This window comes from Condylura cristata, unplaced genomic scaffold, assembly GCF_000260355.1.
Source record: "Condylura cristata isolate star-nosed mole 26May11 unplaced genomic scaffold, ConCri1.0 scaffold00031, whole genome shotgun sequence".
NCBI lineage: Eukaryota > Metazoa > Chordata > Mammalia > Eulipotyphla > Talpidae > Condylura > Condylura cristata.
In genome coordinates, this window is record NW_004567132.1 from 7,341,504 (window position 1) to 7,366,745 (window position 25,242).

Sequence of the window (25,242 nt, forward strand, 5' to 3'; positions counted from 1 at the left end):
CTCCGGGGCAGGCGGGAATCGAACTCATGAGGAAGTGGCTTTGGCTTCTTAGTGCAGTGCTTTAACCCGCTGCGCCACCAGGGAGGGCCTAAATAAATCGTTAAAAAAAAGAAATAAAAACTTCTTGGCACTCCCTGGTGGAACAATGGGTTAAAGCACAGCACTATGAAGATATCCACTGCAGTAGGAGTTTGATTCCCGGCCAGGAAGGTAACCTACATGGCCCAGCAGACCTCTCCTGATCCGCCCCACTGCTCCCCTCAGCAATGTATTTCAAAACATCTGCCTGTTCTGCTCCCCAGTCTGTCTCTCGTGAATCCTCTCATCCCTTTCACCTCTGGATCATACCCATTTCTTCCATAAATAAATCTTTTTTAAACCATGTTTTTTATCTTTTTAACAGTAACTATGAAATTTCTATTGCCTTGGGTATCTATAATGTTTTCAGCAGTGTATGAGAGTTGCTGTTCCTCCACAACTTCCTCAACTGCTAGGATAATTTTTTAAAATTTTATCATTCTAATAGGTGTACAGTTCTGAAATGACTATTTTTCATGTGCTTAACTAGTCATTAGTGTGCCTTCTTTGGTAAAAGAAATTATCACTTTTTAATCAAACTGTCTTACAACTAAGTTGTAAAAAAGTTCTTTCATGTCTGGTACAAGCCCTTTATTGAATAAATATGTGATTTGTAATTCTCTCACTTGTCTGTGACTTGTCTCTTTGGTTTTGTTTTGGCATTTCTTTTTAAGAAGTAATTACATTGGCTCTTCCTGGTGGTAGAGGGGTTAAAGTCTCACCACTATCAAGCAAACCTGTCCTGTTTCTCCAGCTGCTCCCCTTGGCAGTACATTTCAGTGGATCTGCCTGTTCTGCTTCTTACTCATTCTCTGGTGAATCCTATCATACTGCCCCCTCCACCTCTGACCTACACCGCAGTTATTGTATGCATAAATAAGTCTTTTAAAAAATAAAATTCATATCATTAAAAAAGAATATATAGGGCCTCCCTGGAGCCACAAAGGGATAAGTCTCAGGATAACGAAGCTATCAGCAGTCATAACAGCATGAGTTTGATCCCTGGCTAGGGAGGTGATCCACATGACACAGCAGACCTCTCCTATCTCAACCACTGTTCCCCCCTCATTAGTGTATTTCAGTCAATCCACCTTTTCTTCTCCCCACTCTTGTCTCTAGTGAATACTCTCATACCCATCCCTCCTCCCACACCTCTGGCCTATATCCCAGTTCTTGTATGCATAATTTTTTTTTTTAAAAAAAAAGGTGTTTGCCACTGATTCAAAAAGATACCTGTACCCCCATGTTTACTGCTGCTTTATTTACAATTAGAAAGATATGGAAACTGCCTAAATGCCCAAAAGTGGATGATTAGATTAAAAAGATGTGGTACATATACACAGTGGAATATTACTCAGCAACCAAAAAAATAAACACATGTCTCTTGCAGTAACATGGATGGAGCTGGAAAAGATCATGCTTAGTGAAATAAGCCAGAAAGAAAAGGAAAAATACCGCATGGTTTCACTCATAGCAGGAGTATAACGGACCAGGAGAGAATAATAATGAACAGCCATATACCAGAGTCATTTCATGGAGGTGGAGTGGGGAATAGGATCAAAAACAGTGGGGGGAGGAAAATGCACTGGACTATGGTAATGGCCCACGGGTGATCTGGAAATGGGAAAACCAAGGGGATTACAAATGAGATAGAAAAAGGCACAAAATGATGTGAAAATAAACTATTAATATTATTGTTTTTAAAAGTGTTTGCTTTTCTTCTTAACTTTTCTCCCTTTATTCCTTATTCTATTCCTCTTTAATCTCCATTCTTCAAAAAATGGTAGTATCCTGTTTTCTTAAGAGCAATTAAAACATTTTTATCACACCACCTCAAAGAAAACCTTATACTTTAGTCACCCTTCTTATTCTTCTCCCCATCTTCATTAACCCTGGCGACCACTGTTTTACATTCTGTCTCTGTATTTTCTATGACTGACATTTTAAGTAAATGGTCCTATGTAATCATTTAAGGTCCCAATAGATCTGAATATATACTCTAAATCACTTATTTTCTAAAAACAAAGCTATTAATTTTCATAAAAATCATTCTAGTTGTTTTCTAGCTACGTATCTCCTGATGTAAACATAGTCTCCATATTTCTAATAGTCACTCCCTTACAAATAAAACTACCACATGAAAATTAACTTGCCAAAACAGATGTTAAGTATTATAACATAAACTGTTTATTCCTTTTAACATTATAATATAAGTTATTTCTGTTATAAAGGTAATATCTTTTATTTAGTATAAAACAAAAACTTACCTTGACTAAGATGTTCATGGTAAATAGATGCTAAATTGGGAAGATGTTGTTGGAGATGAGATGTTAGCTCTGCATGTGAATTAATCTGAACTAGTTCCTCTTCACACCCAGATTCTTCACCATCAAAATCAGCCATATTTTTTTCTGATTTTGCACTGACCTGGGAGCTACTGCAACTAACATCGTCTGCACTTAGCATATCATCAACCATATGCCTGTTATGAAGAAAATCACAGTTATCACAAACTTGGACACTTTGTGAATCAAAAATCTCTCTCAAAACATTTGTACAACTTATAACACTTAAGAATAAATACAACAGGTTAAGAATAAGTGTTGTTATAAGAAAACAAGATATAATTTTTTAACAATATGAAACGTTGAGAGCTTACAAAAAGCTCCAAGTCCACATTCTAAGAACTATGTGTTAATTTTATAAAATATCCACAATTATGACCCATCAATACAACTCACAAAAACAACTTGAAAGAGAATCATTTTGGGGAGGATTGGTAAACTTACTGTTACATTATTGTGTATAATGTCAGTCTATAAACCATTGGTTATCAATTGGGGGTAATTTTTTTTTTTTCAATTGGGGGTAATTTTGAACAGCCCTACAAGAAGAGTGTGAGAGGATTTGTCAATGCCTACAGCTATTTCCATGATCACAACTCATGGATGCTGCTGAAATTTAGGGACAGAGATGTTAGTTGCACTCACACTGCAGCAAATTTGAAAACAAGGAATTATCTGATCTGAAAGGTAACACTAACAAAGTGGAGAAACATTACCTTAAATTCACAATAATAAACAGACAAAGGAAGTAAACTTGTAATATGTTTGGATATTTAGTCTCCCAACCAACCAAACTGAATCAGAAAGGCCTACCAAACTGTCAATTTTAAGAAAACTCATCTCAGTAATCATGTATTCCTGCCTTCCCTGGTGGTGTAACAGGTTAAAACACAGCACAATGAAGCTATCTGCAGCTACTGCATCACAAGTTCAATCACCAACCAGAGGTGACCCATATGGCATGGCAGATTTCTCATGACCTAACCGCTGCTCCCCTCACTGTGTGTCAATCTGCCTGTTCTGCTCCCTACTCAGTCTGGGTGAATCCTCTTACTCCCTGCAATTCTGACCTGTATCCTAACTTATGTATGCATAAGTAAATAAATCTTAAAAAATAAATAACTCATGTATTCTTATTTCACCATCAACTTGTCGTGAGAGTTGTAATAAACAGTGGCAGATACTTACTGAGATCTTACTATACACCAGGCACATGAAACAATGAAAACATAATAAACCATGGGATATATACTACTGTTTCCATTTTAAAGAAAGCAAATTCAAAGAACAATTAGGTCATTACCTATGACTATAACATTAGTGTCAGAATCACTAGTCATTAAACATTATATATTTTAAAGATGCAAAAAGTTTTATGCTCCGACTTATCCTTACTTTATACTTAAATCCTAAAATTAGAGGTAGCATAACATTCCCTTTCTCATGACCACACTTTTATGAAGATTTTCATGAGCACTCTATTTCCTTTTAGGCAAGAAGCTGATGATCTACCTCTGTGCTATCCAATGAAATAATCACTAGCTACATGTGGTCACTGCACATGTTATAGGAAGCTGGTCTATGGATGGTGTGTCACTTACAAGTGGACTACAGAAAAACAAAACTGAGGTCAGATAAAGCCAGACCTGTAACAACCACTAAAAATCTAACTGTAGAATTGAGGGGGTGGGAATGATGAAAAGAAGGGGGGAAGCACAATGGACTATGGTAGAAAACTACTGGGTAATTTTCACAGTGGGTATAATATGGTAACAACACCTGAAAGGGGAGAGTATACACCTCTAAGTTGTATGCAATATTGTAAACCAATTTACATCAATAAAAAAAAATAAAAATAAAACAACGACCTCTATTCTAAATTAATAAATATCTGGTCTAAAAATGAGATGCATTTTAAGTATTAAAATAAACACAAAATTATTGATGTCTTCATACCAAGAGAGAAATCTTAATTTTTATACTGATACAATTAGAGAAGATATTTTAGATATAGTTGCTTTAAATAAAACAATGTAAATGAATCTTCTCTTATTTTGTTTTCTCAAATATGCCCACATAAAATTAAAAACAACCTTACTTGTGTCATACATTTGTTTACATTATATTTCTATTGGACAGAAGTGACCTAGAATAAACAGAAATTATAATTACTTTCCTAATGGAAATATGACATATTTCTAAACAGACTTACCCATCATGATGGTGATGGTGGTGGTGGTGGTGGTGATGATGCTGTGGGCCAATAAACTGCCGACAATTGAACAATTCGTTCCCAATATTCTCCCCAAGGAAGTCCCCAGTGCGCGTAATACAAGATTCCTGAGATGCTTGTGCTATATGAGCAGCATTCATTTCCCCTGAAATGTCATGTTCTGGGTCTTCAGAGTGTGAACAAGCATCTAGCATTCGTATTCGATTATCTACTGATGGCATTGACTCAGAGTTATAAACCAGGTCCTTTCCTGTTCCATTGCTCGTCCCACTTCTTTCTGATGGGCCTTGAGAATCCCCTAAACAAATGCCTGCTTGACTTTCTAACTTTCTGTTCCGAAGATCTGTACCACAGCTGCTTTTAGGAGGATTATGACCATGATCATCATCATCTTCTTCTTCTTTAAGAGCTTCAATATCTGCAATGTCCTCTGACTGTACCTCACTGCCAGGGCTCCCAGCAGACTGGCTAGCATGGCTGGAATTCACTTCATTGCTAGATCCATCACTATGCCCACTACTGCTACCAGGACCACTGCTTCCGTCTTCACCACTATTGGCAGTTTCATCAGAACTTCCCTGCATAGATTCCTGTATTTAGAAACAAACAGATTTTCATTTAAAATCATCCATGATGACAATTTAACCTTATCATTAATGGACACAACACACAAACATTTGCACGTATACATATTATACAAATGTATCTCTATACATGATATACATGCATATATGTATGGGATAGAGAAAAAATTTAGAAGTTTAATACCCAAGATTTAATTTTATTTCATTTTCTCTACATAAATGTACTTATCCTGTGATAAAAATCTATTCAGGAAAACAAAAATATCTATTCATTGAAAAAAGATCTGAAAATTCAACAAAAGGAAAGGAAGAAAACTGAAATGGCTCATGATTTCATCAGACAAAAATAATCACTTTGTAAACTTTGCTTTATTCTTTCCAACAATATTTCTCTATGAGTATGTATGCTGAGTATGTGTGTTTATAAATTATATTTACATTGAAAAACTGTTTTGGGATCTCCCACGTGGCACAACAGGCTTCTAGCAAACTGGCTGGCATGGCTTGAATTCACAGCTATGAAACCATCCGCAGCGACTGCAGCAAGAGTATGACCCCCCAGCCAGGGAGGTGACCCACATGGTGTGGGACACCTCTCCTGACCAGCCTGCTGCTCTCCTTAGCAGTGTATTTCAGTCAATTTTCCTGTTCTGCTCCCTGCTCTCTCTGGTGAATCCTCTTACCCTCTGCACCTCTGAGGGCCTACATCCTAGTTCTTGTATGCATAAATCAAAGAAAAAAAAAATCTTAAAAACAATAAGTTGTTACCAGGCCATTAAAAATTCTCACAATAAACATATTTTAATAAAATAAAAACGTTTAAATATGTAAAGCAGTTTGTAAATTAAATTAATAGTACTTTAAAAAAAAAAAAAAGACTGCCAACACAAGAAAATAATAATGAACAGCTTTAGGCCAGAGACATTTTATGGGGGTAGAGTAGGGAATGGGATCAAAAATAGTAGGGGGAGGGGAATGCACTGGATTATGGTGATGGTACAGGTTGATTTGGTGATGGGAAGCCCACGGGAAGTACAACTGAGATGAAAAATGCAAAAAATGATGTAAAAATAAACTTTATGTTAAAGAGATACAATTAAAATATAAAAATTTAAAAAAAAAAGGCTGCCAACAGTAGTGACTTCCTTTGAAAAATATAAAATAAAATTGAAACTCAATGGTTAAGCACAGCTCAACATTTCTCATGAGAAAAGGTTACATGGGCCCTGGCACAGTAGGTTAAAACACAGCACTGAGAAGCTGAGGCCACTTCTGCATGAGGTCGATTCCGCCTGTCCTGGAGGTGACCCACATGGCGTGGCAGACCTCTCCTGACCCGCTACTGCTCCCCTCAGCAATGTACTTTGTTGATCTGCCTGTTCTGCTCCCAACTCTGTCTCTGGTGAATCCTCCCACCACTCCTGCACCTCTGGCCTGAACCCCAGTTCCATATGCAGAAATAAATAAATCTTTAAAAAAGAAAAAAATGAAAAGCCTAATGTATACCACGTAATACAGTACCAGTTTAAAGGATATGACCAAAACCCAAACATTCATCACTATGAAGTGGGGGTCAAGTGATATGGTGACATTTCATACCTCTGTGTCCGAAAGTCGCTGTTGAACATGCTTAGTTCGATTAATAATTTGTTCGTCCATTTCAATGTCACTGCCTCCACTTTGGTGGGTATCACTGTTATCACTGCTTTGAGGACTAGCTGCAGGTGACCCTATATTAAACAGATTTTTATTTTACTTATAATCTATAGTAACATGGATCAGAATGACATGCTTTTAAGATACTATGATTTATCCAAGCTACAAGCAGCCTAAATATAATCTAGGTATGTTAACATCTGCCAAATACTTCTATAGATAAGACACAATTTCAATTAAAAGTCAAAACACTAATGGTTTAAACAAAAAGGGTAAGATGAAAAATTAAAATGTGAACATCTCCTTCCCAATATGAACTTCATGACTAAAATAATTAATCATAAGAGATTAACAAAAAGACTACAGCTCATCTTGCTATGCATTTCTAAAACTCAACTTACAAGGTGATGGAGCTGCTCTTCTGAGCTCTTCTTCCTCTGAAGGAAAAGGAAAAAACAGGAGGGAAATATTCTAAGTGACTGAGCTTCTTTGGGACAGCGTATCAGTTGTTCTTATTACATAATCAACAAGAAACAAGTAGGGAAACCTGTAAGAATATAAGTCCCTACCACCTGCAGTAGTTGTTGTGGGTGCCTGCACAGAAAAGCCTAAGAAAAGAGTGGTATACGATTATGGTTATCAGGAGGCAAAAACTGGGGTAAAGTTGATAAAGTTTTAGAAAGTCCTAAAAGAATATACATGTTAAAGTACACATAAAAGACCTGCAATAATAGAAAATGTAGATGTAGAAAACATAGAAAGACAACTTTATCATCATATCCTGTTGTCGAAATTATTTCTAAAACAAAGCATGTTGTCTAAACAGAAACTCTTTTAACCTCTCTAAATTTTACTTTTAGGGAAGAACACAAAGGAGAAAATATTCAGTAACTATTACTATTAGTATTGTTTAACAGCAAGCCAAAAACATGAACTTTATTACTCCCATCTCTAACTCATCTTAAAATTACTGAAATGAAGCTACAGAGCGAAACTATCTCAAATTTGAGTGATAAACTAAAAAAATTACTTCAAAATACATTATACTTTACTAACCTTTCTTATTTCCAATAGGAAGATTAGTATTTAATAAAGATGCAAAAGAACTCTGTTTAGATAGTTGAGCCTTTGCCGCTAGAGCATTATTCCATAATGCTTTAATTAACATTGACGCCAAGTACAATGTCTTTAAAAAAAGAAAGAGAAGTTAAAAATCAGATATTTTAAATGCCAACAGTACTCAATAACTACAAGTAAAATTATCTGCACAGCAAATATTTATTCTGTTGAATAAACAAAACACTACCATTATGTTTTGAATGAATTACCTGCTCAGTATGAACACTTGGCTCAAGAGCTGAGACCAGATTAAGTAGATGTCGAAGTGGTACAGGATCCAAATTCTTTATGAGTGAAGGAAATAAATCATGAATATACCGACTACAATGTTTCAACTAGAAAAGATAAAGGGAAAAAAGGAAAAAAATTTATCCTACTAATATGACACTGCAAAATTTCCAACATTAAAAGTCAGAAAGTCAGGACCTTCCCGACTTTTTAGCACTGAGCAGCTAAAAAGCCACTTCAGCTTGAGTTCGACACCTGCCCCAAAGGTGACCCACATGGTATGGCAGACCTCTCCTGACCCCACTGCTGCTCCCCTCAGCAAGTGTACTTCGTTGACCTGCCTGTTCTCCTCCCCACTCTGTCTTTGGTGAAGCCTCTCACTGCCCCTGCACCTCTAGCCTGTACCCAGTTCTATATGCATAAATAAATGTTTAAAAAAAAGAAAGTCAGGCTCCCTGGTGGCACAGGGGTTAAATCTCAGCATTATCATGGTACCACCAACCACTGCAGCTGAGTTTGATCCCCAGCCAGGGAGCTAACCCACAGGGAGCAGCAGACCTCTCCTGTCTTATCTGCTGCTCCCTTCAGCAGCGTATTTCATGCCTGTTCTGTTGCCCACTCTGTCTTTGGTGAATTCTTTCATGTCCCCATTCCTATATCTCTAGCCCACACCCCAGTTCTTATATACATAAATAAAATAAGTCTTTTTTTAAACAAGTCAGAAAGAGGCTCTCTGGTGGCACAATGGGTTAAAGCACAGCACTAAGCTATCTGTAGCCAATGTAGCTCCAGCTCAATCCCAGGCCAGGGGAGTGACACAAAGGTACAGTAGACCTGTCCTGTGTCTCACCTGCTGCTGCCCTAAGCAGTGTGTTTCAATAGATCCACCTGTTCTATTCCTTACTCTGTCTCTGGTCAATCACCTTACCCCTAGCACCTCTGGAATAAAAAAAAAAAAAGATGCTCACATTTAACACCTTTATTTGGACTCTACCTAGTGGTGCAACAGGTTAAAGCACCCCATTACAAAGCTCTCTGAAGCCACTGCAGCATGAGTTCAATCCCCTGCCAGGGAGCTGACTCAGATGGCATGGCTGATCTCTCCTGACCCACCTACTGTTCCCCTCAGCAGAGTGTTTCAGTAAATCTTCCTGTTCTGCTCCCCACTCTTGTCTCTGGTGAATCCTCTTACCCACCACAACTCTGGCCTGTACCCCAGTCTGTAAGCATAAATAAATCCTTTTTTAAAAATCTCTATTCAATACTATATTGAATTTGTATGAATATCATTTGCCCCTTTAATATCATAACATGATAGTGACATATATACAATATTTAATCAGAGAACTCAAAATATATTGAAAAATAATTGACCAATCTAAGAATTAAGTTAGGCATGAAGACACAGAATTACTAAACATGAATAATTTTTACAAAGTTTACATATATGTACAGAGATAATTACATATGATAGAGTGAGAAGTAAAAATATAACAGATCAAAGCAAGTATAATGGAAGAAATGGTATTAGATTAACAATAATAAATAAAATTAAAATAACTGATAAGCTTAACATGAAATAAAATATAAAAACCAATAACCTTGAAATGCTGAATGTAATGGTATACAGTAAAAAGCCATGGGTGGGTAGGGGTGGATAATGATGAATAATGATGAATCTCTAAGGAGGTATGAACCTAGTTCTCTGCATTATGTAACAGTGAAATAAACCAATGTTGCCCCAAACATGTAAGTTATTTAAATAATAAAGAAATGCTAAATGAAAACAAATGGACTATCACGTTTTAGAAAGGAAGAACATAAATTTTCAAATTAATCATTATGAAAACAACGATATTTTGAAAGAATTAGCCAATGGCAACATTCGTATGAAAAAAAAGTGAAAAACATCTTTAAAAATATGAAGGCCCAGTCTGACAGATATTTTTACATACGACAAAGACACAGGTTAAGAAAAAGAAAAGCCACAAGTATAAACCCAGGTACCAACAAATGTTTTCTTGATGAACCAGACAGGAAAATATTTTAGGACTGTGCATATTTATATCTGTTAAACTCTTAACAACGTGTGTGGAAGCACCCACATAAAACACATAAAAAAAATAGGCAAGGACATGCTGCAATAAAAATTTGCTTACAAAATCAAGTGGCCTAACTTTATCACTGCTATAGAGGTCGTGATGAGATATACCAATAGAAAATCTAAATAAAATCAAGACTAGACAAAAATTAGACTAAATCAAATCAAGACAAAACTAGTATCTCAACTCATTGAGAAGAATTACTGAACAAATGAAACTTGGGGTAGCTGTAATAGAAGAATGGGGAGAGGTGTTGGATACATTCATGACACTGAACCAAGCTAATTCCAACCAAATTTTAAATATACAATTGGAACACAAAATGGGTACAGTGAAATTAAAAAGAAACTAAAATTTTATAATCTTGGAATTGTGAAGGCAGTACAAACTGTAACACAAAATCCTCAGACCTAATAAAAATAAAAAAAAACTGCGCCCTACTAGGTGGCATAACCATTTAAAGCACAGCACAATGAAGCTATCACAACCACTGAAGCAAGAGTATGATCCAAGGCCATGAAGGTGACCCACATGACATGGCAGACTTCTCTCGTCCAGCCCACCACTCTCCTCAGCAGTGCATTTCAGTCAATCCGCCTGTTCTGCTCAACACTCTGTTTCTGGTGAATTCTCTTACCCCCATACCCACACCTCTGGCCTTACTCCAGGTCTTGTAGGCATAAATATAAAAATCTTAAAAAGATATGTTTAAAAAATTAAACCACAGGATCTCCTTTGTGGTGCAGGGGTTAAAGACACAGTGCTATTAAGCCATCACCAGCCACTGCCTCATGAGATCAATCCCGGCCAAGGGAGCCTACCCACAAGGGCACAGCAGACCTTTGCTGCTCCACTCAGCGGCGTATTTCAGTAGATCCAACTATTCTGCTCTCCCCTCTGTTGCTGGTGAGTCCTCTCACCCTTCCCCCATACATTTGGTCTATATCCCAGTTCTTGTATACATAGTGAAAATAAATGGGGAAAAATGCATGTTTAAAACATCAATACATCTACAAAGTAAAAAAAGATACCTTACTAATGGAGAACATTTGCCCATCACTTACCAGGGGTTAATATTCAAGATCTACAAAGGAACTCCTACAACTCAAAAATAAAGCATGTCAAAAAAGGGGAGAAGATATGAGTAGACAATCTCCAAAAACATACAAAAAGCCAATAGTCACAGGAAAAAATACTTAGTCATCACGGAAATGCAAATCCAAACCAACGCAAATCTCACACCTATGAGAATGCCCTTATACAGAAAAAAGTAGAAACAAGGCTCTTCCTGGTTAAAGCACAGCACTGCAAAGATAGTCAAAGCTGCTTCAGCATGAGTTCTATACCCCACCAGGGAAGTGATCCCCACATGGTGCAAAAGACCTCTACTGACTGACTGCCCACTGTTCCCCTCAGCAGTATACTTTGTCGATTAGCCTGTTCTGCTCTCCACTCTATGGTGAATGCTCTCACCACCCCTGTACCTCTGCCCTGCACCCACTTATGTATGCATAAATAAATCAATCTAAAAAAAAGAAAAGAGCAGAAACAACAAACGTTAGCATGGGTGTTAAGAAAAACCCTCATTTGGCAGGAATGTTAGTAGGTTCAGCCTCTATGGAAACAGGATAGATGCTCAAAACATTAAAAATAGATCTACAGGCCCTCCCTGGTGGCTACAGGCCCTCCCTGGTGGCGCAGCGGGTTAAAACACAGCACTGAGAATCTAAAGCCGCTTCCGCATGAGTTCCATTCCCGCCTGCCCTGGAGGTGACCACATGGCGTGGCAGACCTCTCCTGACCCGCCCGCTGCTCCCCTCAGCAGTGTACTTCGTCGATCTGCCTGTTCTGCTCCCCACTCTGTCTCTGGTGAAGCCTCTCACCACCCCTGAGCCTCTAGCCTGTACCCCAGTTCTGTATGCATAAATAAATAAATCTTTAAAAAAAAAATAGGTCTACAATTGATGCAACAATTTCACTTCCAGTTACCTATGCAAAAAATATAAAAGCATCAATTCAAAGACACATACTCTCTAATGTTCATAGCAGCAGTGTTTATAATGTCCTAGATTTGCAAGTACCTAAGCAATTTAGGGGTGGATGATTTGATTAAGGATGTGTTATAAGCACTCAGTAGACTGTTTCAGCCAGACAGATGAAAATTTACCAGTTTGTGGTAACATGGATAGAAATGGAGGAGATTATGCTAAGTGAAATAAGTCAGAAGAGGGCCCTACCCAATACCTCAGTTTTTGTATGCATAAAGAAATAAACCTTAAAAAAAAAAAAAAAAGGCCCTCCCTTGTGGCTCAACAGGTTCAAGCACAGCAATGTGAAGCAATCGCAACCACTGTAGCATGAGTTCAATCCCCAGGCAGGGAGGTGACCCACATGGTGCAGCAGACCTCTCCTGATGAGCCCACGGTTCCCCTCAGCAGTACATTTCAGCACATCTGTCTGTTCTGCTCCCCACTCTGTCTCTGGTGAATCTTCTCACCTCTGCCCTGTACTCCAGTTCTTGTATGCATAAATAAATAAATCTTTTTTAAAAAGTCAGAAGATGACACAAACTATGCAACCTCTGTCAACAGACACGGTAGGGGTGGAGGGGAAATGCTCTGAAAAATCATACTTTCCAACTAACTTATGTTATGACCTCCCTTTTTTGTATAATCATAATATCAAAATATTCTGAGCAACCTTCAGCTTACAATTGGATTGCCTCAGCCTCATAAAGCGCTACCTGGCCCTGACAAGCAAGTACTGCACCAGGGTGAGAAATTCCTCTTGAAGTCAAAAGTGATTTGACAACTGGCTGATTAACTTCCTACTATCTAGTCTTTAGATATGGAAATTCACCCAAGTCACCTATTCAGAGCTAATCAGGTTTTCTACCACGAGACTTCAAGTTAATTCACTTAAACTTTCTAACAAGTTTTTCAAAGAACCTTACCATAAGAAATTTCCTCTTCCAGTCCTCACTTTACTTTACCCCCTACAATGTCTCTATGATAATGAAAGCCCTTAAGTAATAGATAATGTTTAAGGGACTTTATTTTGGTTAATCTTTACTGTGGTAAATATAGTAATATTTATCTTAAACTTTGTGAATCTATGTACCTGTTTTAACCTTGATAGATTGATTTTAAAAATGTTATAATCTCAACTAAAGGTCAAAACAACCCCAGACTTATTCTTAGAAAAAAGGTGATTGTGATCTCAGCTCATTTCATATGCTAATGTATCCCTCAGCCTGCTTGAAAAGTATAAAATAAATCTCTGTTGAAGGCAGAGCAGGAAGACTTGCACTCAACTCCCATTCCCGTGTCTTCCTCAAGCCTGCTCCCCTTTTTTTCCCTTTTTCCCCTTTTTTTCCTAGGAATCACCACTTGCCAACCCAATAATCCGTGATGGGGACAAAGAGTCTCCGACAAGAATAAAGTAATATTGAATTATTTCACTCACATGTGAATACAAAGAAACAAAGTAATGGAACAGGGGGAAAAAAAAAAAAAACCCTAGGAATCTGAGAACTGAAGTTACAGGAGAAAGGGAACAGAGGGCACAGTAGAGACAAGTAGAGTTCAAACAAACTATGGTGGGAGTTTACCAATATTCTGGTGGTTGGTGTGGGACAGCCAGAACTCCTAAACATATTCAGTGATGTAAAACAACATTACCGCAAAAAAAAACCTAAATAAATATAAAACCCGAAAAGACAGTCTATCCTCAGTTAACCAAAGATACAACAGTTTAAAGTTGTATCAGGGAAGAGAAAGGAAAAAGTGGCACTGCACACCATTTTCTACCATAAATTAAAACTCCCATAACTTTAACAATTGTCAGAGACCCTTTGTTCCCCAATCACAGATTATTGGGGAACAGAATAGGCTGGGTCGCAAGGTGGGGGCAGAATCGGCAGAAATTCCTAAAAAGGGGGGAAAAGGAGAAAAAGGGGAAAGGGGAATGAGGAAGACACGGGAATGGGAGTTGGGTGCAAGTCTTCCGGTTCTACTCTTAGCAGAACTTAATTTTATACATTAGAAGCAAGCAGTGGGATGACATCAGCACATGAACTGGGCTGAGAGATTGTAACAGGGTGGTCGCTAGGAAAGAGGAAGTTCCAGGTTCCCTGCCCCACCCAGAAGGAGGGTGGAGCTGAGCAGAGAAAAAGGAGACAAGCTGAGGGGAGAAGAAAAGGAAGCTGGATGGAGAACAGGAAGATCTGACCCTTTTCCATGGGTCCCGGCCAGAAGGTGCTTTAGTCTAGTGGCGGGCTTTCAGGCCTAGTGTTCCATATTGTATATTTACTGTATTAAAGTCCCTTTTTTCATTAAAGTTATACATGTTTTGTCTTGACGCGGCGGATGACAGAACCCACTTAGAGCAGGCATGTTTGGGACTTCAGTGGTGCCTCTCTCCCTGTCCTATAACAAGCTTACAATCATCTTTTTTTTTTTTCTAAGAACAATTTAGGGCTGTATTGCCCTTTAGCTGAGTTATAACATTCATTATTCTTAAAATCAATCTATTAAAGTTAAGATAGGTACATAATTTCATAAAACTTAAGGGTAACATTGTTATATTTGCCACAGTGTTGATTGGCTAAAATAAAGCCCCTTTAAACCTTAAAAGCTACTTAATGATCTTCATTCTCATTGAGACATCCTAGAGGGTAAAGTCAAGTCAAGGACTAGGGTGGAGCCTGGGGTGGAGATGTGAAGGGGGGATATGGTGAGGTCCCTAGCCAAGGAGAAGTTGTGAAAGAGGGTAAAGTCAAGTCAAAGACTAGGCAGGAGGAGTTTTCTGGTAGATAAATCACTAAGAGAGGTAGTAAGATTTCTCATTTAAAGACTGAACAATAAAAGCTTAAGAGTAGAGTGATAAGATTTGGGTTCTGGTATGGGCAGTAAAAGAACTTTTAATTATTTTTAGCATGTTCTAGTACTGCTTTGTCTTACAATATTGATTTTGTTATAATTGTTTTTATTAACCAGCCAGCTGTAATATTATTTTTTGCTTTCTAGAGGAATTCCCTGTCTTGGGCAGTGCTTGCTCACCTGAGCCAGGTAGTGCCTTATGAGGCTAAGGCAATCTGGTTGCAAGCTGATGGTTGCTTAGAATATTTTGATATTACAAAAAAGGAGGTCATAACATAAGTTAGCATGGAAATTTTGATTTTTCAGAGCACTTCCGTCTCTAACCGGAATATGTCAGTCGATAGAGATTGCATAGCTTATGTCAAACAATTCCATTTTTAAGTAACAATTTATTCTACAGAGATATTTTGCCAGTATTATTAAAATGATAATACCATTTTAATGAAATGGTATATCAGAAATTATTTATTATAATGTTGTTTATAGGAGAAAGCATTGGGAAAAAAATACCTATGAATGAGAACTAATCATATTATAGTACACACATTCAATGAAACACTATGTGGTCTTTTTTTAAAAAGTGCTTTATATAATGAAATGGAATAACCTCTAGATATTAAGTGAAAAAGAGGAAAGTGCCTATAATTAGCTATCTATATATAAAGTCTATGATGTACCTGATAAAGAAATGCACGATCATGAAACAGAAGCATGAAAGGACATGTATCATATTCTTTTATATTTATTATCTAACTTTGAGCCAGGTATATGTCTATTTAAAATATTAAATTGAAAGTAAACACTGTAAGGTAGCATAACAGGTTATGAAGCTCTATGAAGCCACTGCAGCATGAGTTCAATCCCCGGCCAGGGAGCTGACCCACATGGTGTGGCAGTCCTCTTCTGACCCGCCCACTGCTCCCCTCAGCAGTGTACTCTGTCAGCATGCCTGTTCTGTTCCCCAATCTGTCTCTGGTGAATCCTCTCACCCACCACACCTCAGGCCTGTTCTGTAAGCATAAATAAATTTTAAAAATTAATTAAAAAAAAAAAACTTGTGACTCTGAATGACTTTCATTTCCCTGACTTCTACCAACAGTAAAACACGAACTCTGAAAAACTGGACTTTGTAGAATCCATTCCCAATTTTGTCAATGTTTAATTTTCTTTAGAGATGAAAAAGAAATGGCAGAACTTACATCATAGGTAAAGCATTTAGAACATATAATAATAAAGACAGTAAATGTGAGCAATTAATGTTACCTGTGCTGCAGCCCAAATGCAGTCAATGTGTTGAGTACTCAACCGTCCTTCTGCTGCCAAAAAATTCAAAATCACTTGGCACTGCTTGATGATCTGGAAAAGAAACACTTTTTTAGTTAATTTTTAAAAATAGCTGTCTCTTAACAGAACAGAGAAATTTATAATTGTCCACAAACCTCAATATGCAAATTTGGTCCAAATATATGCTCTACCACATTGTTGCTTATAAGCCAGTCTGCAAGTTCTTTTGCAATGGACCTAAAGTCAAGTAATACAAGTAATTAATACATTTTAAAAATTATACTCTTTCCTATGTGTAAAGGGCAGAATAAGTGAAATTATTCACATACTAATCATAAAGAAATGATTATAAAGAATTAACCAGAGTATTACAGCAAGAAATGATTTTATTACCTGAATTTGTAAGCCAAAAACATTCAGACAAGTTAGAAAATCAGCTAACACCAGGTACACAATGTAACAACTAGCAACAACAAGTGAGGATGTGGAGAAAAAGAGCTCTCCTGCACTACTGGTGGGAATGCAAACTAGTACAACCACTATGGAAAATTGTTTGGAGGTTCTCAAACTGCTCAACATGGAACTTCCATATGAACCAGCAATCTCACTCCTAATTATCTATCCAAAAGACACAATAACACTGATTCTAAAAGATACTTCCACCCCCATGTTTACTGCTGCTTTATTTACAATTGGAAAGACATGGAAACAACCCAAATGCCCAAAAGTAGATGACTGGATTAAAAAGATGTGGTACATATACAGCTTGGAGGACTTGACCAAACCTTTATATAGGCAGAATAGGTAATTAAAACAAGTGGGTTTGCCTCCGTTAAAAAAAAACTCTGTATACACATACACACACACACACACACACACACACACGTATCTCATTTTAATCTGCATTTCTCTAATGAAACAGGATATGAAGTTGGTTTTTTTGTTTTGTTTTGTTTTGTTTTTAAGAATGATTTGTTATACAGAACTGGGGTACAGCCAGAGGTGCAAGAGCAATAAGAGGGTTCACCAGAGACTGAATGGAGCAGAACAGGCAGATATGAAATACACCGCTGAGGGGAGCAGCGGGTGGGTCAGGAGAGGTCTGCCGCTCCATGTGGATCAACTCCATGTGGATGACCTCTGGGGCTAGGCACTGAAGCAGCTGTAGTTCACTTGAAGTGTTGTGCTTTATGACACTGTGCCACCAGAGAGGGCCCTGAAGCATCTTTTTATATACTTATTTGTACATACATATTTTCTTTGTTGAGGTATCTGTTAAAATCTTTGCTGCATTTCTTAAATCAGGTTGGTTTTTATTTTCGTTGTTGAGGTGTCTGTTGAAATCTTTGTTGCATTTTTTAATCAGGCTGGTTTTTTATTATTAAGCTATTTAAGAGCCTTTATATATATATATATATATATATATATATATATATATATTTTGTATTAAGCTCTTTATGAGATGTATTTTTTGCAAATATTTTCCCCCAGTCTGTCTCATTTTCTTAATGTGGTCTTTCACAAAGCAGAAATTTTTAATTTTAATGACTAACTATAGTTAGTCAATTCTTTTATGGATCATGACTTTGCTTTGAATTTAAAAAGTCATCATCTAGGTTTTTTATGTTATATTCTATGAGTTTCACAGTGCTGAATTTTGTTTAGGTCTACATTCCATTCTGAATTAATTTTGAAGGGTCTGAGTTATGTTATTAAACTCATTTCTTTGCATGTAGTGTCCAAAGGTTTAATTATCACTTGTTTAAAAGATTATCTTTGTGTCGTCGTATTGCCTTAGTGTCTATGTCAAAGATTAGCTCACTATATTTATACTGATATATTAGGCTACTCTGCTTTATTGATCTGCTTTATCTATTCTTTCACCAATATACTGTCACTATCTTGATAACTGTGGATAGTCTTGTCCTCCAAGTTTGTTCTTTTTAATACTGTGTTAGCTATTCTTCATGCTTTGTTTCTCCAAATAAACTTTAGAATCACTTTGTTATTCACAAAATAACTTGCTGGGATTCTTATGCACTGTAGTGAATTTACAAGAATTTTCATCAGTGTTTTATATAATTGTCCTCAAACAGATCTTGTTTGTATTTTGTTAATTTATATTTATGCATTTCATTTATTGTGATACTAGAGCAAATGATACTGTATATAAAATTTCAAAGTCCACTGTTCATTGATGGTTTACTATTATGTCTTAAACCTGTATCCTGCAACCTTGTTAAAAATGCTCATTAGCTGCAGGGTTTGTCAATCTTCTCACATTTTCTATATATCTGATCATGTCAGCTACAATCAAATGCAGATTTCTTTTTTCCCAGTCGCCTATATTTTATTTTCTTTATAGTATTAGGTAGGACTTCTGTATAATGTTGAAAAGCAGCAGTGAGAAGAGGCACCTTTTATCCTGCTCCTGACACTAGTGGAAATGCTTTATGTTGCTCACTAATAAATAAAGATGTAAGGGGCCTCCCTGGTGGCCCACAGGGTAAGTTTCAGTGCTACCACTGCTAAGGCCTTAGTTCAAACCCCAAGCAGAGATGTCTGGCATAGCAGACCTGTTCTGCTATGCCAAACCCTCTCAGCGCCCCCTCCCCCCAACACCTCTGACCTATATCCCAGTTTCTTTTCTTTTTTTAAAGATGTATTTATGTATACAGAACTGGGGTACAGGCCAGAGGTGCAGGGGCGGTGATAGGATTCACCAGAGGCAAAGTGGGGAGCAGAACAGACAGATCAACAAAGTATACTGCTGAGGGGAGCCAGTGGACGGGTCAGGAGAGGTCTGCCACGATATGTGGGTCACCTGCCTGGCCAGGGATCAAACTCACGCTGAAGTGGCTGCAGTGAGCTTCACAGTGCTATGCTTTAGCTCACTGTGCCACCAGGGAGGACCCCTAGATCTCAGTTCTTCTACGCAAAAAAAAGTTAAAAAAAAAAAATCTGAAATATCTATAAACTAGCAAAAGGATAAACTGTTACATCTATAAATGTAACACTCTCAGCAATTAAAAAGGAATGAAGTTACAGGTACACAATCCAACATGAATCTCAAGAAAAATTACATTATGAAAAAAGACAACTATCGTATGATTCTATTTGTAATAAATGTCCAAAAAGAGCAAATATGTAAAAACCCAAAGTAGACTGGGGGACTGGGAATGAGAATAGAAAGCTGATTACAAATAAGCAAAAAGGTTCCTTTTGAAGAAACAAAAGTATTATAGAATACTTACAGGTAATCACAGTTGCACCAACTCTAAGTTTACTAAAAATTCACTATAAAACCAGGCAAATTTTTATGATATGTACAGTATTTATACCTTAAAAGAGACTCGATAGACAGGCCCCAACAATATCACACTTTTTCCCTGCACCACCAATTTTTTCTCACACTGTAAGCTCCTTTTCTCTGTCCAATATAAACTGTCTCTACCCAGCATTCCTCATGTTTACTATATTCCCTGTTCTCTTAACCGTGTCTTTAGGATGTATATTCCGTACAATACTTGTTTCTCCACCCACTGTTGGAAAAACATAACACTTAGCCAATATGTATGGGATTACTGTAGAAAATAATTCTGAGGGTTTTGTTTTACTTGCAGTGGTGGGGGGTGGTTACTGTATTGGCAGTTTGAGCCGGCTCTTGGGCAATCTTTTCAGGATAGAATGTTGGGAGGTGAGGAGTGCTGCATCTTCAAAAGCAAAAAGCCAGAGCTATAATTCTACACACACTGAATACAGCTTATACAAAGGTATAGTCTGCTTTATTAAACTTCACTTCATTACACTTCACAGATATTGTTCTTTTTACAGATTGAAGTTTTGTCGCAATCCAGTATCAAGTCAATCTATCAGTGTCATTTCTCCAAAAATGTGCACTCGCTTCGTGTCTCTATCAAATTTACAGTATGTGCAATGCTATTTTAAGACACAATATTGTGCACAACTGACTAAAGTATAATGTAAAAATATTTTAAGTAAACATACTAAATTACAACGAGACATCTATAACTGAAAAACAAACAAAAAAGCATTTGACTTCCTTTATTGCAATACTCACTTCATTGCACTGGCCTAGAACTGAACCTGCAATATCTCTAAGGTATGCCAGTAATGTCCTGACAGTATGAAATAGCAATCCTAGTATAACCCAGAATGTATAAAGTTATGACCAACTCTAGGCAACACTGATAAAGAGTACTGCCAGAGGGAAATGACTAATCTGGTGATACATCTAAAAACCACATCATAGATTTTCCACATAAACAGACTATACATTAAAATGGTTTAATTGTGTGTGTAAATAAATGATCCAACTTACGTTTCCGTGTCTGATACCAATGATTCATTATTGCACACATCATTGAAGGTGTGAAGTTGATTCTATGATTAGAAAAAAGAAAGTCAAGTATCTTCCAGAATTATTCTTACATATTAACAACAGTTTGCAAACGTAGCTTGATGTATGTAGATCATAATTAATAATGAGATCAAAATGATGTAATATACTTCAATTACTGTTGGCCATTTCCTTTATTATTTCATTCTAGAAGTAATATTTAAGTTTTATTACATTAAGCACATTAGAAAAAATAAAGCTGAATACAACTGTTACCTCACAGGATGGCACATTGGAAGCAATGCAGGATGAGAGAAAGATTATTCAAAGTTCATTTAAAGCAATGAGAAGCTTAGAGGGGCTACGTTGAAAGTATTATGTAGCCCCAACCCAAAGGCAGTCTCCAGTTTATTAACATCCAATACAAAAGTGAGGAAAGTACATAGGGAGTGTACATGCATGAGGGAAGTAGGTATGGGGATGTAAACTAGGGTGGAGAGACCAGCAGTTACTGACTGCGGGGATCCATTGTTCCTGTGGGTCAAAGCATATTATCTGTATTCTAATATCTGCCTGCTGTTTTCAGCAGATACTGGTTTCCCATGTTCCCATACCAGGAATTTTGTTCTTGATGAAGTCCTCCACCAGCATGACCTTAAACCTAGCTGACAAGCAGGAACTCTGGGCACCAATACAATATCCCCAAGAACTAAGGGTAAGGAGTGAGTAAGGGCTGAGGATCTCACGTAAGAGGAAAACATAAAAAATTTATGCAAGGCAGCAAGTAATACTAATGTAAAATTTTAGAAAAAGCTCCTTAAATAAACACATAACAGGTTTATCCAGAAAAAAGGTCAAAAAAAATTTTTGTATTTATAATGGCAAACACATGGGTAAAATCTAACTACTTTAGGATAAATTACACAATAACAACAGGTAGGACATGTAAATGAGTAAAGCTAAGGGAGACCCTGGAAAACGAGAAAAAGCACATTTATTCTAAAGGATGTAGATAACTATTTAACTCTAGCGTATTACTGTAATGCAAGAATACAGAATCAACAATAACAGGTCATCTCTGTTTTCTCCCTAATAGAAATCAGGAATATAGATTTTACCCTACTGAAACAGTGTTTGATGCAAATCAAATAGAAAATTTCTGTTTGTGAAATTTGGACTACAGCTCAATAATCTATGACTTCTTTCAGGAAAATCAATTAAGTGATTATGTGCAATTTCCTCCAATTCTTTTTCTATTTCAAACTAGTTTCTAAATATAAAAAACTGAAGGGGGAAAATAAAAAGTGAGGGAGTTTGATCCTGAAATCAAGACCTCAATTATAAATCTTCCTAAATTTAAGCCTCAGGTTTAAAACATGAAAAGCACAAGAATTTGCAAGGAACATACAAACTAATGCATATAAAGTATTTAGCACAATGTCTAGAATAATATAAATGTTCAAAAATAGCAGAGATGATGATGATGGTCTGAAATGATAATTTAAAAAAATGACCAAAAATTAAGCAAATACAACTTACCGTTATCTGACTTAGTCCAGCCAATCTCATAGTCAAAGTAGGTGACATGAAGTACTTAAATGCAAGATCTAGGCTTTCTTTATCAAAGCATAATGTTGTATCCAATGGTTCTTTCACTGTGCTCCACATTAAGTCAGCCATGTTGCGAGCTGCACTCTGTCTTAACTCCTGATCAGAGAGCTTACATAAATACCTGCAATGATTCAGAAATAATGTATTTCTAAAGATCTGTTAATTCAATAATATTCCTTTGCCCTATACCTCCAAAATATTTAGTACAGTAATACCTAGCATCCTTAGCTTTAATTGGGATTATTAAACGATTTCTATGTGATGCATCAAAGATTGTGGCCTATGGGTGCAGGTCTTTGCTGAGAATCAAGTGGAATAAGAAATTGGAAAGTGCCAAGTCTTTTCATATTGTATTCTGCACCTCCAGTAAAGCTTTACTATTGTCCATTACCTATTTCCTACACAGCTCCTACTATAGTAAATTTCAGCTGACTTCACCTAACAGTATATCTATTCTCACACACAGCCAAAATAATTTTTTTTAATGTGTACACTTTAAGCATTGTATTTTTTCTTCCAAAATCCAGATTTTCCCGTTAGGCCTGCCTATTTTATTTGGTTTCTGCTTCTCCATTCAATCGCAATCATGTCAATCTCAGACTCTCTCTTTTACACTTCTTCCATCAAGAAAAGAAACCCAAGTTACCTACTAGATGAAAAGACACCTGGTTGGCACTCCAACTGATATCCAGCCACCTCTAAGAGATATATGAGCATTCCTCTCTACCTAATGAACCTACTTAAAAACCACAAAACATGAGTAAGGCTACCCTAATTCATCTGTTTCCAGACATACCAGCCCAGATCAAAAAAGTTTACCAGTCAGAAATCTGAGAGAATAAAGGACTATTACTTTAAATGAGAAAATTTTGGTTGATGTCTCCTTACACAACGAAAACAGACTAATACAGAGTTCCATTCTAGACTTTCTTCTTCTATTCTTTTTTCCTGGTGGCACAACGGGTTAAAAACAGTGCACTAAGAAGTAAGCCACAGCCATTGCAGCATGAGTTCAATCCCCAGCCAGGGCACATGTGGACCCATTATCGCACAGCAGACTTCTGTCTCACCCACCATTCCCCTCAGCAGTGTACTTCATCAATCTGCCTGTTCTGCTCCCCACTCTGTCTCTGGAAAATCCTCTCACCATCCCTGTACCTCTGGCCTGTACCCCAGTTCTGTATGCATAATCTTTTAAAAGATTTATTTATGGCCCTCCCTGGTGGCGCAGCGGGTTAAAGCACAGCGCTAAGTAGCTAAAGCCACTTCCACATGAGTTCAATTCCCGCCGGCCCCGGAGGTGACCACATAGCGTGGCGAACCTCTCCTGACCCACCCACTGCTCCCCTTAGCAGTGTACTTCGTCTATCTGCCTGTTCTGCTCCCCACTCTGTCTCTGGTGAAGCCTCTCGCCGCCCCTGAGCCTCTGGCCTGTACCCCAGCTTTGTATGCACAAATAAATAAATCTTTAAAAAAAAAAAAAAGGTTTATGAATACAAGAACTGGGGTATAGGCCAGAGGTGTGGGGGTATAAGAGGATTCACCCAAGACAGAGTGGGGAGCATAACAGGCAGATTGACTGAAATACATACTGCTGAGGGGAGCAGTGGATAAGACAGGAGAGGTCTGTTGTACCATGTTGTACCCTCTGACTGTGGCTTGAGCTCTGCTGCAGTGGCTGTGGATAGTACTGTGCTTTAACCCCTTGCACCACCAGGAAGACTCACTTCTATTCTTTTTCTACTCAAAATGATCATATTTACTCCCATGCTTTTAAGTGCTATCTTTATGCTGATAACTCCTAAGCTGTTATTTTGAATTATAGACTTATACTTCCAATTTGCCAGTACCACATAAATGTCCCACAGGCATACCAAAATTAAATCTACAAACTCTCCCAGTCTTTTACATTTTAGTTAATGATACCCACAAAACAAAAATCATTCATGATGCCATCTTTTTCCCTTAAACTCAATATCACCAGTCTTATCAATTCCACTTTTACATCATTTCATTCAACTTTCAAATTCACAAAAAAAAGGGCCCTTTCTGGTGAAGCAAGGAGTTAAGCACCACTATCTGCAGCCACTACTGCAGAGTTCAGGGATCTGTTCCACATGGCACAGCAGACATCTCCTACCTCGCCCACTACTCCCCGCAGCAGAGTATTTCAGTCAATCTGCCTATTCTGTTCCCCACTCTGTCTCTGGTAAGTCCTTTCACCCCCGTACCTCTGGCCTGTACCCCAGTTCTTGGATACAGAAAAAAAAATCTATAAAAAATACCAGCACAAGTAGCCGTCATTTCTTTCCAAGACTAGTGTAGTAATCTTTCAATTGGTGTCCTATTTATGATACACTTATAGGCTATCGTGATCTTTTAAAAACCATCAATACTAACACTAATCTGCCTAAAACCCTTCAATACATTTCCTTTGCTAAAGTGAAACTTAAATTCCTTAAAAGTCTTGAAGGTCCTCCTCAAGCCTCATAATTATCCTCTCTTAAACACAATGTTCCACACCGGCCTGTTTCTATAGTTTCTTTAATGTTCTATTTTTTCCAATTTCAAAATCTATCCCTTACACTCTTTCTACCTGGACTATGTCCTTCTAACTATCATCTCATTAGCCAAATTATGTCCTTCAGATGTCACATTTCAGAAAGGCCTCATATTCCCAACCCACCATGTTGCACAGTATTCATCACTATCTGATTCTTTTCCTGGTATTCTCTGCAATAAATCCAACAGCAATGGGAAAA

General features: G+C 37.4%; 1 protein-coding gene across 1 annotated transcript in view; it reads right to left on the bottom strand.

Annotated features, from left to right (window-relative positions):
* USP34 (ubiquitin specific peptidase 34) overlaps positions 1-25,242 on the bottom strand; it is a 216,771-nt gene that overhangs the window by 127,374 nt on the left and 64,155 nt on the right. The window contains exons 7-16 of the mRNA XM_004691429.2: positions 22,409-22,601; positions 20,852-20,913; positions 16,665-16,746; positions 16,489-16,581; positions 8,225-8,350; positions 7,953-8,082; positions 7,298-7,333; positions 6,840-6,970; positions 4,636-5,246; positions 2,346-2,560 (exon numbers count right to left, since the gene is read on the bottom strand). Coding sequence (XP_004691486.1) covers positions 2,346-2,560; positions 4,636-5,246; positions 6,840-6,970; positions 7,298-7,333; positions 7,953-8,082; positions 8,225-8,350; positions 16,489-16,581; positions 16,665-16,746; positions 20,852-20,913; positions 22,409-22,601 — 1,679 coding nt within the window. The remainder of the gene's footprint in view (positions 1-2,345; positions 2,561-4,635; positions 5,247-6,839; positions 6,971-7,297; positions 7,334-7,952; positions 8,083-8,224; positions 8,351-16,488; positions 16,582-16,664; positions 16,747-20,851; positions 20,914-22,408; positions 22,602-25,242) is intronic.